This window comes from Pituophis catenifer, unplaced genomic scaffold, assembly GCF_029215685.1.
Source record: "Pituophis catenifer annectens isolate HBS135680 unplaced genomic scaffold, rPitCat1.0.hap2 SCAF_7, whole genome shotgun sequence".
Lineage (NCBI taxonomy): Eukaryota > Metazoa > Chordata > Lepidosauria > Squamata > Colubridae > Pituophis > Pituophis catenifer.
The window spans coordinates 48,970,973-48,988,999 of record NW_027256887.1 but is presented as its reverse complement, the minus strand read 5'-3'; the positions used below and the strand labels follow the sequence as shown (position 1 = coordinate 48,988,999).

The 18,027-nt window shown below is 40.0% G+C and overlaps 1 protein-coding gene across 2 annotated transcripts in view; it reads left to right on the top strand.

Annotated features, from left to right (window-relative positions):
* The window catches only part of PPP1R12A (protein phosphatase 1 regulatory subunit 12A), a 149,373-nt gene that overhangs the window by 94,318 nt on the left and 37,028 nt on the right, over positions 1-18,027 (top strand). For both annotated transcript variants that reach the window (XM_070947961.1, XM_070947963.1), the window contains exons 4-9: positions 2,185-2,344; positions 2,959-3,103; positions 5,211-5,285; positions 12,404-12,492; positions 12,649-12,806; positions 16,004-16,122. In XM_070947961.1, the coding sequence (XP_070804062.1) occupies positions 2,185-2,344; positions 2,959-3,103; positions 5,211-5,285; positions 12,404-12,492; positions 12,649-12,806; positions 16,004-16,122 (746 nt within the window). The remainder of the gene's footprint in view (positions 1-2,184; positions 2,345-2,958; positions 3,104-5,210; positions 5,286-12,403; positions 12,493-12,648; positions 12,807-16,003; positions 16,123-18,027) is intronic.

Sequence of the window (18,027 nt, the reverse complement as noted above, 5' to 3'; positions counted from 1 at the left end):
CAGCTTATTTTAACAATGTAGAGGAACTGTGAGTTACATTTTTATCTGTATATTTTGGTGGAGGAGAAGAAGAAATGAAAGGTGATGCTGAATGTAGGCTTCTTTTCCCTTTGGGATATAACAGTGTGTAAGAAAAATATTTTGAAAAACTATATTCATGTTCCAGCTAGCAAAGTATTTTAAAATTTGGAAATTAAAGGATTTCCCCCCAGCTTGACTGATAAGATGGGAGCCCAACTACTGACATCAAAAAATTTTAACATTAAAAAAAATGATTGAATTTCAGTCAGTATTTTTTAAGATAAAACACTGAGAAAAAATACATAGTATTTCAGATTGGTTATTGACATTACAATACATGTTTGTATTGAGTAAAATAGAACTGTATATAATTCTTTAATGATTGAGTCTGTGCTTAGTGTTTGGAGCATTAATCTGATCATTTAATTAAAATTTAATAATTTAAAATATTCCTTTCTGTCAGATTAAAAATTACTCTGATAATAACTTACAGAACTCTGTTATGGCCAAACTGAAGATTTTCTGGAAGGAAGAACTATAATGCTGGGGCTTTAGCTGCGCGCTTCTAATCCGAATCATAGCAAAACAACCACTTCAGCTCTGAAGGCAGCGTAGCATGTTTGCTAGCAGCATTCCCAATATCACATTTCCATAATGTCCATCCAAATATAATAAGTGGAAACCAAACAACTGTTTTGAAGACGTGACAAATATATTATAAGCATAATTTCATTTAAAATAGTTTAATAAAACATGTCAGTTTGAGAAATCTTTGAACTTTAGATTGAGATATTAAAACATGCCAGTTTCACACATATAATCCATAAGAGTCAATGCTGTTATTACAAGTAGGTGGGATTTTAAAGTCTTGCTTATTTTTGCTTGTTTAAATACATCTTATATATAAATAGAATAATGGTGCTTGAAATAGTGGAGAACATTATAGTCTTTTATGATTTAATATATGAGACAACACATGTTTTGATCTGAGGTAAAAAGGTAATGTCACTGTGAATTGCATTTTGATATATTAAAGTGATGTTTTAACATCCTTCCAATTAAAACGATAAAGTACCATTGGATACAATCTGAATTGGTTTCTTATTTTAGTCCACAGCAAGAAAGATTAAGCTGACTACCAAATTAACATACAATGTTGCCATATGTGGACCATTGGAAAAAGTATTTTCTTTTAATTGTTTTTATTTAGTTCTGCGACATAATAAATACATGAAGAAACTTAGCAATATTCAATGGTTTGATTTATTTTTGAAGCTGCAATGTCTATTTATGTGCATTTTTCTAGCTATTCTTCCTTTATATCCTAAGATTGACTGCTGTTCTGTTCTGGCTTTTTAATCTTTATGAGGTAATTAGGTAATTTTAAATGTGATATTTATTACACATTTGTATTTTACCTGTAAACATGATAATTAGATGGATGTATTGATGCAGGATCAAAAAGCTAATTCAATGCTTTATATAGATCTTCAGTAATGTCCAATGTTTAATAAAAAGAAGTTTAGAAAGAAAATGCATGTTTGGAAAAAAGTGGGTGACATGGGAGGCATAGGCTATTGCTATTAGTTTTTAAAATTTTAGCTTCAGAAATAATAAGCTCATGGTGGTTGCCATAGAGTACAAAAAAGGAAAAGTTTCTAAGTTTCCTTAATTTTCCAAATTAAGATCTTGGAAAACAGATCTATAAGAAACTAATAACTAACATGGAAACTACTGACATTGCAAATCTTACTTTGGATCTTAGACTGTACAAGTCTTGTAACCTGCATTAAATGCATATTTGTCTGGACTGTGTGTTAGAAAATTGACCTCAGCTTGTATCTCCAGTCTGCAATTCTGCCTCACCTTGTAATTACCTTGACTCAGTCCAGCTTGTTGAACAAGATCCTATATTGCATTTTAAAAATGTAATTATCTATATAATACCTGAATTTTTAGAGAATGATATTTGTGCCAGTACATGACATGCAAGCTTTGTCTTCTGCCTCAAACTGTAACTGAAATGTTGAGGATAATTACTTCTACATAATAGATAGAACTGGATGGGAATTGTCCAATGTCTTTTTTAGAAATTGATGAATTTCATTTAGTTTAAACAATAAATATATAGGTTTTAAAATGAATATATTTCTGTTCTTTTAGGGGTTGATATAGAGGCAGCTCGGAAAGAAGAAGAGCGTATAATGCTTAGGGATGCTAGACAGTGGCTTAATAGTGGTCATATAAATGATGTTCGGCATGCAAAATCTGGTGGTACAGCTCTTCATGTAGCTGCTGCTAAAGGGTATACGGAAGTCTTAAAGTAAGTTCAGCTTCTGAATGAATTCAGATTTGACATTTAAAATTTACTATGAATGCATAGATTTACATATATTGTTTCATAAATGTCTTCCTAATCATTATAAATAATCAGTCATTACTGAAATATTAACCACCTATCCAAGCTAAGGAAAAATATATTTACCATGTTTCCCAAAAAATAAGAACCTGTCTTATATTTTTTTGAACCCCAAAATAAGTGCTTAGCTTTATTTTTGGGGAGGTCTTATTATTTGGGACGCGTGGAGGAAACCAGAGGAAATGGTGGGGATCGGCTGTTCATGTGTTTAAATATTTTTGGGGAGGGCTTATTTTCAGGGGAGGCTTATTCCCAGTGATGAAGTTGCCAGTCACTAAATGAGACCTATCTGTATTCATAATAAAAACAATGTACGGTATGATAATTGTGATGAAAGTATTAATGATAATAATGAAAGCAATAGTGATGATGATGACACTAAGTGACTGAGAGAGCAGCTTTTGGCACAATTCTGAATATGAATGTAAAGTGATCTGCAAATATTGTCCTCTTTGTAAGGTTTCTTGAAACACTTAAAATCTTTTAATTCAATCACATTATCTGTTCTAACTTAATAGGCTGTTAATACAAGCTGGGTATGATGTAAATATTAAAGATTATGATGGATGGACACCACTTCATGCAGCTGCTCATTGGGGAAAAGAAGAAGCATGTCGAATACTAGTTGAAAACTTGTGTGACATGGAAACTGTCAATAAAGTGGTAAGATTTCCATTTGATTTAATTCACAGCTTCTAACTGTAACAAAGATATTCTTTAATGCTGTCCTTAACATTTGAACTGTATATCTGAATTACAATAAGCTGAGCCTGTGTTATTTTTTAAAAAAGGTTTTAAAGCAACTTAAAGCTTGTGCAAATATTTTATGGTATTTGCTTTACCACACTTTAAGTTTTCACTTGTGACTTTGCTACAGTCCCAACTAAAATTATATATAAATTGTTTTTTCAAGAAGTCTTTCGCTTCATCATTTTCTTTCATTTTATCATTCCAACAAGAATTCTTGTTCACGTTGCCTCTTAGGAAAACTTTCAATGCTTCAGTGACATTCTATAATACTCTTTTCATCTTGGTCAATGTAGTTTTGACATCCTTTTTTCTTACATCCACCTTTCATTCATTCTAGTGGAAGAAATACCTCTGTAGTTTTTCTTCCTGCACTCATTTTATACTCTCACTCTTATTGCTTTCTATTCTTTTCTTGTATGGTCTTGCTTCCAAAGATGTTGGGCTCCCAAATAATAGTCTTCTTAAATTTAGTGTCTTTTATTCTTGTATCTTTCACTAAAATTATTTCATCATAAACAATGAAATCATGTTTTTTATTCGTTCCTTGGCCATCTGTGTTTTAACCAGATATTCAAAACAAACCTTTTTTACTAACCAGATATTTCCTATTCTCATTTATTATTGGATCAAATAGGCCATTTAATTTTACTGTATTCTCTCATTTTATTTCTTATTCATTAGTGTTACCTAACAACGATCAGGTACAATATATGGGTGGGATCAGGAAATAACTCTGTGAGTGCACCAGAGTTTGTTTGTTTGTTTAACAAATTTATATAGCTGCCCAACTCACACGTAGGTGACTCTGGGAGGCTTGCATCAAATCCACCACATAATAAAAACTCATAAAAATCTCTATTCGACCCACATAGAAGCAACAACACAAGCAAACCAGTCACTTTATCATCTACATCTTTATTTGTAGTCTCCAGGACTGCAGACAAAGCCATGCTTTTAGGGCTGTTTGAAAATCAAGAGGATGGGGGCCAACTGTATCTCAGGTGAACGATGTTCCATAGAGAACATGCTGTCACTGAGAAGGCGCTTTTTCGTGGACCCCCCAGATGTACATCCCCAATCAATGGGACATAACCTGCTTTCCCATCCTGGTGGGCTGGGTGTATATAATAGGGGAGAGGCAATTAAGTTTTGTATTAGGAATTCATAGATTTAGTTATTCATATATTGATTTTGATGTTTTTACATGATTTTTTTTTTTAGAATTTTAGCTTTTAAAATTACTCTTTGTATTTTACTCTTCCTATGGTGGTCTATGGCCATAATGAAGTTTTGATTTGAGGGGAGAGGCAGTCCTTCAAATAGCCTGGCCCAAAGCCATGTAGGGTTTTAAAGGTGATGACCAGCATTTTGAAGTGTACTTGAAAGCAGATTGGCAGCCAGTGTAGCTCCCGCAAAAGACGTGACACATGTGCAAGTCTAGGTTTGCACAAAACTGTTTGGACCGTGGCATTGTGAATCAACTCAAACTTCTGGATATTCTTCAAGAACAGCCCCATGTAGAGTACATTACAGTAATCCAGATAGGAGGTGACCAAGGCATAGGTGTGAAGGGCATGTTGGTCCAGGAATGAGTGAAATTGGTGAACAACTTGAAGTAGTGCAAAGGTTATCCTGGCCATGACTGCCACCTGCTCCTCAAGCAGGCATCACAAGTCCAGAAGAATCTCCAGATTATGCCAATATATTCTTTTTTGGGGAGGATGGGAAAACTGACGTTGTTTCAGAACAAAACTTTAAGCTGCAGCTCTGATTTTAATTTCTTTAGAATGTATTCAGGGTTTTTGTAAGATTTAGAGCTACAGCTAACATGATTTTCACTGTTCCCCCCTCACCCCCAAAAAAAATTGTGGGAGGGAATTTGACAGGTACTTCAAGAAGCAGTTGAGATACATTAGTATCTACAGCCAGCAGGTTTAATAGATTTCCTGCTGGCAAATTCTTGTTCGTTATGGTTATTAGTTTAATTGCACCATAATCTGTTTTTTTTTCTCTTCTGTAGGGTCAAACAGCATTTGATGTAGCAGATGAAGACATTTTAGGTTATTTAGAAGAGCTTCAAAAGAAACAAAACATGGTAAGCTCTTTTAGTGTGCAAGAACAAAATGTGAACCAATATGAAGCTTCCTATTAGAATATATAGAACTAACACAAAAGGACATACACGTTCATATTTAGTTCAAATTAATAGCTGTTCAAATAGAATATTTTAATAGCCAGTGTTTTGCATATACTAAACTTAGATCTTGCTAAATTTTGGGCTTTTGAGCACACTACTAAAAAAAAAAATCCGGTTCTCCATTGTGGGTGGAGACAGCTGCCAGGATGGGTTGTGCTCGTCTGTTCAGGTTGATAGACTGAGCCTGTCAAAGCTGTTAAGTCCCGCCCTTGTTACTGGGTAGACCCAGCTTTTGGCTCAGTCTGTCAGCCTAGACAGGCGTGTGGGACTGTTCCTCTTGCTATTTCTATCTTTTCCTGATCGCATATTATTGTTGGCTTTATTGGTTTTGACCTGAATTGTTACTGGACCTCTTTGGATTTCAATTTCACAATTAGACTATTGTTGATCTTATTGGTTTGGATCTGGATTGTTGCTGGACTTCTTTGGATTTCGATTTCACAGTAAGACTTTCCCCCTTAGCTGGTTATCTGGGGGGCTGTTACTCTTTCCCTCTTTCCTGGGATTCATATTCCTTTTATTTGGCTAAGTTTTTGGGACTGGTGGAGTTTCGTGCTCCCATTTTCTTTTCCAAGGCTTCGGAGGCTAATTTGCGGTTTGTGGAGCTTCGCGCTCCCCTTCAGTATCTCCCGGCGGCCATTTTGGATCACTTCGCAGCCCGTTATTCCTCGGCTTGCCTTTCGGCTCCTTTTGCTTTGATTGCTTTTTCGGAGCCGTCTAGTGGAGCCTCGCACCCCCAGCTATTGTTTGTGGAGTCTCGCACCCCAGCTGCCTTTCAGGGAACGCTGCAGTACTGTAGTTTCGGCTCTCTGCTGTTGCGACGCCCGAACCTCTCGAGATTTTGGGCGCGAAAACTGCCTAGCCGCTCTGTCGGCTCTCACAATTTTTTCCTGTCAGCGTGTTTGGCGCGCCGCCTATCCGCAGCTTTTGGGACCTTGCAGCAGCTATCTATACGGCTTTGGAGGAGTTTTTGCGCCCCCTTGTTTTGACAGCACAGCCGTTCCTCCATTGCAGAGGTTATCATTGGAGCTTTGCGCTCCCCCCTCCTCGCTTGCGCTTTTGCGCTTGCCGCTATTAAAGGGCTATACTTTGAACCTGCAAGGCACTGTGCCTTATCATTTCAAGTGGAGCTTTTTGTGCTTCTGTTTGTTTGGCTTGTTTGGCTCGCTTCCAGCGCCTGAGCTCTCCTGCCCTTGCCAAGTACTATTGATTGAGGCCTCCAGGCTTTAGCCTGTGCCTCCTGGGCAGATTACCCTTTTTTTGCAACAACCTCTGTCCATTGGCTGCTCCCCGCCTACAAACATGCCCAAGACTTCGCACAAATCGAAGCACGGTCACAAAGTGGGATGCTCTGAGGATCCACTGCATCCAGGGGCCTCTTCAAGCAGTAAGGAGGTAACTTCTGGATCCCTTTCTAGGCCATCGGGTTCAGACCATCCCCGGCCCCATCAAATCCTCCTCGCACTCTCACCCTTCCCGTGCGGAAGCTCTCCGGGATAAGGTACTTCAAAAGCTGGGTGCCAAGGCCAGTGGGCACCAGCAATCTGCCAAGGAGACGACTATGATCTCTCCGCATGCAGCCACAGCATCTGACCCTGGGGTACAAGTGGATCAACTTTCCCTCCAGGACTGTCCTGCGGTGATTCAACCGGCCGATCTGTGGGGCTCCCCCGCAGTTCCGGATCCTGGTCCAATAGCAGATTCTGGCACGCCTCCACCCGCGTTGCAGGTCTCATCTGAGACAGTGTCAGCACCTCCCCCAATTGAATCTGGCTCTGGTGCAGCACAACATAATTTTCTCTCACCAGAACAAATCCAACAGTTAATTGCAGCAGCGGTGCAACAGTCATTGGCGTCCCAAGTTCTGCCCGCTCTGCTGCCTCGGTCCGCTCTGGTCTCTCTACCTCTCGGGTGGATGTCTCACAAGAGGACGCTTTTTCCATAGAAGCACCGGATTCTCCCGTTTTGTCCGTTTTGAGCCGTGCATTGTCGCTGACCGAGGATGTTTCTCATGATTTGGACCTGTCAGAGGACGAGGGGCTCCCTCCGGACCAGCCCGTGTTCACGGGCTTGTTTCCCCAAACTTTGTTCAAATTGTTACTGCACAAAGCTGTCCTTACAGCTCAGCTGGGCTCCCCGCCTCCGGCGCAGACTGGCCCTACGACGTCAAAAGGGGCTCTGAATTCTCTCTTTGCTGAACCATCCAGGCCTGTGGACATAATTCCTACCCCCCCCCCCTCTGTTACTTGAGGTCATCCGGAAACAATGGTCCTCCCCCGAATCGGCCCCAACTCCCACTTCTACGGACCGACAGAATTACTGCGTGGCACCGGATCTGGCCGACCTTCTCCAGGTTCCATCCGTAGATGCCCCAGTGACTGCACTCTTGCCGCACGCCCTAGTCCCTGGTGCTTCAGATGAAGGCCTCCGCCCTGAGGAACGTCGGGCAGAGCAGGTTTTGCAACGGGCACACTAAGGGGCTGCCTGGGCCATCCGTTCTGCATCGACAGTGTCATTCTTTAACCGCACTATGCTCCTATGGCTCCGTCATCTACAAGAGAGTTTGGCCACTGAGGATGTCCGCGTCCGACAGGAACTGAACAAGTTCATTGCTGCCACACAGTACTCTGCGGACGCTACCCTTAATGCGGCCAAGTCCCTCGCCTCCTCTGTTACCGCCTGGCGCTTAGTCTGGCTTCACCACTGGCAAGCTGATGCCAGGGATAAAAGGCATCTGGCTTCGGTCCCCTTTTCTGGTTCCAAGCTTTTTAGGAACCCCCTTGACGCTTTCCTCACAGAGACCAAGGACAAAAAGAAGGTCTTTCCGGCGGTCTTCCGTAGGGGAGACGCAAGGTTCCACCCTTACTCGTCCCGTCCCCAGTCTCGTTCCTATGAGGGGTCTTCCTTTTCCGTTCCCTCTGCCAGACTGCAAGGGAATTTTTCAGCCTAGACAGCGGTGTGTTCAGGACAGAGCACCCAGAGGTAGGACATTTGTTTCCAAATGGCCCTTTCGAGGGGGAGGAGGTCGTTTCTCCAGGCGCAATTGTTAACTGCATCCCGGACCCTCCCATAGGGGGCAGATTGGGCCTCTTTGCCCCTGTTTGGGAAGGTTCCACCTCCGATAAATGGGTCCTAGCCACGTTACGATCTGGGTTGGCCATTGAATTCGTCTCCTCCTCCTCTGATGTCTTTTGTCTGCTGCCCGGTTCAGCATCTCCTTTCAATCAGGGCTATTCAGCCTGTTCCTGAGGTTGAACAGGGGACGGGATTTTATTCCCGTGTTTTTCTTGTACCAAAGTCATCGGGGAGGTGGAGACCTGTTCTGGACCTTAAGCGTTTGAACTGATATGTCGTATACTGGAAATTCAAGATGCAGTCCTTAAGATCAATACTCAACGGTGTTAGGAGGGGCGATCTCCTCTCTTCCATAGACCTCACCGAGGCCTATCTCCACATTCACATCCTTCCCTCCCACAGGAGGTTCCTTCGGTTCTGCTATGGGGGGCGCCATTTCCAGTATCGGGCCTTGCCCTTTGGCCTTTCGTCTGCCCCTCGTACCTTTATCAAGGTATTGGCTGTATTGGCAGCATTCCTTAGGGCTAAATCTGTTTGTCTACAATGCTACTTAGACGATATTTTGATTCTGTCTTCTACCCTGTAACGAGCTTCCTCTGATATTCAGCTGACCCTCCAGACCCTGGCTGCCCATGGCTTCTCCATTAACTTTGGAAGAGCCACCTTGTCCCTACCATTTGTCTGCTCCACCTGGGGGCCCTGATAGATTCGGTGGCAGGGAGGGTCTTCCTTTCGCGTGAATGGCAGGATAGCTTGAGGTCCCTGGTTTCTAAAGTTGAACAGGTTAGGTCGGTGTCTCCCCATGTACTGTCACAGCTCCTGGGCAAAATGATCTCTGCCATCGCGATAGTTCCCTGGGCCCAGTTGCACTCGAGGGAACTTCAATGGTTTCTTTTGCTGTTGCAGAAGGCGGACAGAGACACTTCCACCATAAACGTTCCCGTCCCCAGAAAGGTGATCAGGTCCCTGGGGTGGTGGCGGTCACCTGCAATATCCCGAGGTTGTCTCTTCTTCGACCCGCGGAGAGTGGTGGTGACAATGGATGCCAGCCTTCTGGGTTGGGATGCTCATTGTCTGGGCCAAGTGACACAGGGCACCTGGAACAGCACCGATGCCCGTCGCCCCATCAACTGGCTGGAACAGCGGGCTGTCTACCTGGCGCTTCAAGCCTTTCGCCATCTCATCTCCAACTCTCACGTCCTGGTCCTAACGGACAATATTACGGCGAAAGCCCATATCAATCGCCTAAGGGGCACACGGTCCCTATCCCTGATGTCGGTGGCCTTGAGATTGGGGTCTGGTCGGAGACACATCTCGCCTCGTTGCGGGCGGAACACATTTCTGGCATCACCAATGTTCAAGCAGACTGGCTAAGCTGCCAACGACTGGATCACGCGGAGTGGTGCCTTCACCCGCACATTTTCTGCCAAATTGCTGCATGTTTCGGGATGCCGGTGATCGACCTCTTTGCCATGTTGGACAATGCTCAGCTTCCGCGCTTCATCTCGTGGTACCAGTCGCCGCAGGCGGAGGCCCCCGGGGCTACTCTGTGCGTTCCCGCCGGTCTCCCTACTTTCCCATGTGATTCGCAAGCTGTTGTTGGAGCGAGCGGACATCATCCTTCTGGCTCCGCATTGGCCGCGCAGGCCTTGGTTTGCGTACCTAGTGTCGTTGTCAGTAGCCCCGCCTTGGCAGCTACCTCAACCGGAGGATGCCCTGACCCAAGGGGCGGTGAGGCACCCGGACCTGTGGCTACGTCTGACCGCTTGGCGGTTGAGCGGTGCGCCCTAGGAGAAGCCAACATCCTGGCAGAGGTGATACGCACCATTCAGGCTTCATGACAGCCTTCTACGGACCAAATTTACTCAGCCACCTGGCGGGCCTTTTGTACATGGTGCGATCAGAACGGGGTTCTACCCCTCCAGGCCTCAGTTGTCGACATTCTGGTGTTTTTTCAAGAGGGCCTTTCCAAGGGGTTTTCTCCTAATACATTGAGAAGGCAGATGGCGGCGATCTCGTCAATACTTATCTTAGGATCGTTGTCTTCCTTGGCACAGCACCCCTTGATTCGCCAGTTCCTGCGGGGCGCCACCAATTTATGCCCGCCAGTGCTGCATCGATACCCAACCTGGGATCTTTCTGTAGTTCTTAATTTTCTTACGGGTGCCCTGTACGAGTCCCTGTGGACGACTAGCCTGTGACTTTTAACTTGTAAAGTTGCCTTTTTGGTAGCTATTACTTCAGCCCACCACATCTCGGAGATGGCTGCCCTCTCCATCCGTAATGACCTCTGTGTTTTCCACGAGGATCGTGTAGTATTCCATCTTGATCCTACCTTTGTGCCCAAGGTCAATACGACCTTCCACCGCATGCAGGAACTGGTCCTGCCCAACTTTTATCCTCGCCCGGTTCACCGGCTCGAATGACGGTGGCACTCTCTGGATGTCCGGCGGGCACTCCGTATTTACATTAAGCAGACTGCGGACTTCCGCAAAACCGAATCTCTATTTGTCTCCCTCCTGCCGGTTTCCTTAGGATGCAAGGTGTCGTTAACGACCATTGGACGTTGGATCCGGCAGACGATTGCCACGGCCTACAACCTACGTTCCTTACTGAGACCACCTCGACTGGCTGCGCATTCTATCCGCAGCGCTGCGACATTGGCGGCTTGGGCCACACAGGCCTCACTACTCGAAATCTGCAGGGCGGCGACGTGGACTTCACCTTCTCCATTTATCCAGCACTATAAACTGGACAAGTTTGCTTCAGCAGATGCCGCGTTTGGTCGTAGGGTGCTGCAGCAGGTTCTCTCGGAGGACGGTTCTTTGGACCAGCCTGGTCCCCCCCAACTGTAAAGACTGTGATCTTTGGTATGTCCCACCCACAATGGAGAAGGGGCGTTGATCCTACCTGAGACGCACCTTCTCGTTAGGTGGAGACAGCAGCCAGACCCTCCCTTCACCAGTCTGGTCTCTATGTCTTACCTTTCTTTCCTTCTTGGTTTGGTCTCCCACACGTCGAGCTTGTCTTCGCTAAAAGCTGGGTCTACCCAGTAACAAGGGCGGGACTTAACAGCTTTGACAGGCTCAGTCTATCAACCTGAACAGACGAGCACAACCCATCTTGGCTGCTGTCTCCACCCAACGAGAAGGTGCGTCTCAGGTAGGACCAACACCCCATTTCTATATTGTTCTTTCTGAAGCCACATTTACTTCCTATTTCGAGCAGCATGGAAAGTTTTGTATTTATTCCTTGTTCCCAAATGAGAAACACTGCTTGGTCCTTTAGCTTTATACGATGTTGGGAAGAAGTTTAAACATAGTAGAATTAGTCCATCTTATTTCCAAAGCTTTATTCCGCTGCCAGCTAGAGCTTGTGGCCCCATATTATAAGTTGTCATGATATACCACTGTGAGTAAGAAACTGCCTTCTCCATATTAAGCTACAGCAACATATAATCTGATGGGAATCCATTTCTGCTCAGGGAGTTTGGTATTAACTCCCAAGGCTCTATTTGCTAATAACTGCCAGTTCTTAGCTATTTTGAAGTTCCAAAGATCCTTATATTACTATTGCTACCAAACATAGAAACTTCATTTTCATAGTAGTTTCTCTTACAATACTTCCAGATATTTTCTGAAAGCAGTGCCTAATAAAATAATTTATTGGTTGTGAACTAGCGTTATTTTACTTTTTATCTATTTTATTTATTTTTATCCTGCCTTTGTATTTATGGAAATTTTATATGATCTTCAGATATGAGAAATGGGGATGGTTTTAGACAGTTTGTTTGCTCCAGGCCAGGGTTGCTTTTTATTCTGAAAATTAGTTTTGAAAGATTAAAGGATTGTACTTTTTGAATTATTAATACTGCAACTTTCTTAGTAAATTTTACATATAATAATTAAAAATCTAATTAAGTATTTTAACTTTTCTTAAAGCTTCATAGTGAGAAGAAGGAGAAGAAATCACCTTTAATTGAAACAACAGCCAACATGGACAATAATCAGTCTCAAAAATCATTTAAAAAGTAAGTAGCTAAACTGAAATTAAGTTAGGGAGGGGGGCAAAGAGATTAAGATTACACAAATTTGGACTAGAATATGCTGTGGAACAAACAGTCCACCTTGATATTCATTTTTTCCACTAAAATAATAAATAAATATTTATAATATCAATATTCCAGTAAAGATACTTTGATCATTGAGCAAGACAAGAATCCATCAAACATTGAGTCTTTAGAACAAGAAAAAGGTGATGAGGAGGAAGAAGGAAAAAAAGATGAATCCAGTTGTTCTAGTGAAGAAGATGAGGAAGAAGATTCAGAATCCGAAGCAGAAACAGGTAATGTGGAAAAATACTTCGGTTACCTTTTTATTTATTTTCACTTCATTTTAATTTATTCTTTGATTTTTGTTTCTTCCTTGTTTTATGTTTGCTGCTGCCTTAAAAATAGCATGAGTTGATGTGGAGGGACAGATGGAAGGCATTAAGTATTTTTAATTTTTTAGAGAAAGCTCATAATGCATTGGATCAATTTTTATCTCTTACCATGTTTTACATGTTCTTAAAACATCTATACATAATTTTTGAACAGTTCAATTAGCTTCACAAATAGGTAATTGGGTAACTATGAGAAACAAGGTGCTATATTACCTGAAAACAACGAGTAAGAAGTCTTGCAGCAAGAGTTGAAAAATCAAGTATTACATGCACTTACATTTCACTTATATTATCAAAAGAAACTTCTGTGGTAATGGGTTGTATTGATTTTGCAAAAACATGCAGCATTGCTAAAGTTAGCTTGTTTAAAATTGCTGTCTCCATCACTTAAGGTCAAGTGTGTCCTGAAAAGTAAGTGAGCAATGGTGATGCATGTTAAGATTATTTTGTTGAAAGTCTCAACAAATGGATGTGGGAAAATTAAATATATGCTTCAAAGTACTCTATTTATGCAAATTACATTGGCCACTTCTCTATTTTGTACACTAATAACTTGATTACTTGTTTTTAATCTTAGTAACGAAGAATAATCTATCAAATTTATACACAAAATACTGGATGTGCTATTTTTAAAAAAATACACAAGCAGTTAATTTACTGAAAGCTTAGCTTAGAAAATTATTTCCAACAGTTTAGTAATTAATCTATAGCTAGAAAATTAAAAAAAGTAATGCATAAATTGGCTTTTCAGATTAACTTTTGTTGTAGCAGAACAATTTCAGCCTTGTAAACTTCTACAAAATTCATTTCCTTCTTTTCTTGCTTTCTTTTCCTATAGGCTTTATGGTTTTGCTATATAGCATAATATGATTAATTTTAAAATAACAAACCAAAAAGATATACTTTTAGTTCACTTAATTATAGTAATGCAATATTGAAAATCTTGCTGCAGTGTACAATATATGTCTTCCAAGAATGACTTAAAGGTTCAGACTCATCACTTCAGCATTTCTTGAGTTACATGACTTTCATTGCTGTGTTTTCTTTGTTCCTACTATGCAATCTTGTGCCAGGAAAATATGACTGTGACACAAGAATTAATTCATGTAAACTTGGAGATTTTAAAATATCAACAGGACTTTCATCATACTTTATTTGGCATGCTAGAGAACTTAACTTTTCCCTGAAGCTGAATCTCTATGCTCCAAATTTGTACTTTCATTTTTCTCCAATTATTCATTATAAGGTAGATTCAGAGGTCTACTATAAGTACTGGTACTTGGAAAAAGATTCTAGATGGATTAAAGGCCTACTATAATACCTCTTTTGCATAATATGTTTATAGACAGGATTCAACTCCATACATCAGTATTTCATTTTTTAATGAAAAGCACTGGGAATATTAGTTATTTTTAAATGTGTAGAACATGAAAAGGTAAATTCCATAATTGTCTGGTTTTCACCCTCCTTTAATGATTCAGTATCCATTCACTGAGACTACATTGTACTTCAATTTGTTGAATACTTGCTTGGTTATTAAAATATACTGCTCAAAAAAATAAAGGGAACACAAGCAGAAGACATCCGAGATCTGAATGAATGAAATAGCCTTATTAAATACTTTGTTCTTTACATACAGTAGTTTATACACTCCTCAAACAACTAAAGGGAACACAAAACTACTGTAGGTAACGAACAAAGTATTTAATAAGGCTATTTCATTCATTCAGATCTCGGATGTCTTCTGCTTGTGTTCCCTTTATTTTTTTGAGCAGTCTATATTTACTGTTAAATATTGACATATTGTATATAATTATATCCCATGTAGTCAATTATTTTTCTGGGTGCCTTTGCTAAGAGTTATAAAACATGAAAGAGTGCTTTCTTAACTGTTGCATTTGGGATTGAGAGCTACATTCCACTTTGCCTGACTCTTACATCAGAGACTGACAACCATGATCTGTGGAGCATAAAGTGTTTCCCAGTCATGTTTTTGCAGCTCATGAAAATTATGAATTCTATTACTGATATTTGATGGTATCTGGAGATTATTAAAAAGAAGCATTAAAATGGTACATCAAGATTCTAATAGACTGCAAAAATTAAAAATGTTCTGAAATTCTGTATCATTTTCTTTATTAAGGCTGTGTCCCCTGTAAATTTTGACTGGAAGAAAATAATCCTATTCATCACCATTATCCTAATATGTTTCTAGCCATTTAGGAGCTATTCTTGTGATTTTAGACGTTTGCACTATTCTTAGTTTTGGTTTCATCTTGTTTTAAGTGTTTTATCATATTTGTATTATTATCTTAAATGTTTATTGTAAACATCCCTGCATTACTCAGAACACATTGATAGCATATGAATACATTAATTAAAACAACACCATTTTTTTGTTGTATCCTACTGTTAATTAGTACCAGGAATGTTATAATAATTTGATCAGTTTTTAATAGCAAAATATAGTATATCTGCTATATACAGTATATCTGCTATGAGAATATAATGTGGGAAGTATTCCTCTCATAATTTTTCCTTCCCTTCCCCTTCTCCAATTTGCAAGAAAGATGGAATCTTGTTTTGTGTTTTAAAGTAGCCACTACAAGTAGTCTGTGACTTATGACAGCTTATGACATTGTATTTTTTTATAAAAGTACAATATCACTGACCATGTTGTTTAATGGCAGCAATTCCAGTAGTCCCGGTGGCTGTCTTTAACAAGGTTTATGCAGGTTGTTAAGTAAGAACCAACATGACCACAGCTTCTAGATTCCTGTTGCCTTTTCTTGTTTTTGTGCAAAGCCGGCAGAGAACATAAATAATGATCATGTGACCATGGCTTGTTGCAACATCATAATTGTGAGATGGGCACCAAGCACTGGATTATGATTTTGTGATGGCAGGGATGGCCAGAACTATGAGGATTCGTCATAAGTAGTATTTGTTAATAATTTTGCGAGTAGTTACAATAATTAGAAATATTTCTTAACAAAATTAGTTCTTTAGTTTTGAGGTTTAAATTAACACCTTTTGAGAGAATGGGATAGTTACAGACATTTATATTATATAAACTGTGACTGATTTTTTTTTAATAGAAAAGAACAAATCTATAGCCAATAATTCAAGTACTACCAATGTGCAAGCTTCTTCGATTGTTGTAACAACACCATCTGTTCCTACTGGTCAAGTGACACCTACATCCCCTCTTAAAAAGGTAAAAGATGCTTTTATTCATTTACTAGTACTAACATTTAATTGTATATAATTGCATATCTATTTAAAAAGCAAAATTTTAATTTAATCATTGAAGATAAGTTGCCCTGGTCCAGAGGCAAAAAAGCTGTCCCAAATTATGATACCACTAGTACTATGTGTTTGACACATGGGATAAGTATCTTATGTTGGAATGCAGTGGTTTGTCTTTTGCCAAATGTAACACTTCATTCAAGCCGAGAATTTTATTTTGGTTTCATCCATCCATATAGCATTCTTCCAATAGCCATTTGGCTCATCCATGTGTTCTTTCGCAAAGTGTAAATAGGCAGCCATGTGCTTTTTGGAGAGTAGTAACTTTCTCCTTGCAATCTTACCATGCACATTATTGTTGCTCAGTATACTCCTGATAGTGGTCTCACAAACACTAATGTTTGCCAATGCAAGAGAAGCTATTAGTTCCTTAGATATTACCTTTAAGACCTTACTCTTGGTGTGATCTTGATTGATCAACCACTCTAGAAGAGGGTGACAGTGCTGCTGAATTCTTTCCATTTTTACAGTCTGCCTGACAGTGGACTGTGGGACTTTAAACTTTTCTAGTGTTGAGAGGCTCTCATTAACGACTATATTTTGGAGGTCCTGAAATCACTTTTGTTTAAGCATGACACATTTCCACATAGCTGTATTGTAAAGATCTGACTTTGATTCTAATTTTCCCTATAAACTAATTTATAATCCTGGAGGTTCACATACTCTTGCCATAAACAAATATGTAGCTTTTGTATTGCTTATATGTTGAAAAAAAGGATTTTAATTACTTACCAACTATAAAAAATACCTTCATGAAATCTTAAATTCTACAAATTGAACTGAACACTTGTGTTTACTGTGCAATATAGCTACATTGGCAATAATTAAGAAATGTTTACTATTTCTTTCTAGAATTTTTTTTTGTTTCCCAGTCTTAACATATAATCATTGGTTTTCCTTAATGGTCTTTTATCCAAATACTGTGTAGTTTTCAATATTTGTTAGATGCTGGGTATGGAAAACTACTGTGTCAGTTCTCAGTCTTTTCAATTTAGAGTTCTGTCAATTAGTTAAAACTGTCAATTTGCCAGTAGATTTGAGAACACCCTAAAACAAAAACCCTAAAGAGTAAGAATTCCTGATACCCTTTACCAATGGTCTCAGCAAATCTCGAGGGATATGGTGTGCTTCAGATTTGAAGCTGAAAAGATGCTTCAGAGCATTTCTTAGTGTGCTTACTGCATCTCTTGGCTCATCTATAAAAAAGATGTGTCTATCTGCACTTGCATTATAACTTTGCAGTCCAAGAAAAAAAGACTTTTAAGCTAAGGAAGTGCCAATAGCATGCTCACACCTTTTCTGAAACTTAACACTGTTTGTCACTTTCTTACACCAAACACTTATTTTCTTGGGAAGCACAGCTATTGTGTATTCCTTAATGAGGTGCTGATATGTATAACCTGAAGCATCTTTTGGGTTTAGATTCAGAACATAGCACATCTGTACTTTTCTATATATTATGTGAATATGGAGAAGCACCAATTAATTCATAACATAGCAGTAGGTTTCAACTATTTCCACATCTCGTTGCAATACTAAGGGAACTTTTATCCATGTCTCTGTTAACTTGATCAAGTAGTGGTGATCTTTAGTGAAAAAGAAAATAGAAAATGAATATCAATTTTATTCTACAACTCTTTTTCTTCTGACTTTCCTTTATTACTTTTCTCACCCCCCCTCTTCTTTATTTTCTTTTCGTATATGGTTGGGGGTCTTTCAACATTACAAGTACTAAAGTGGAATCTTCATTCAAGAATATGTCTAGAGTCAAGGGATGAGGAGAACGTTTTGTGAATCCTTACATCAACATTTT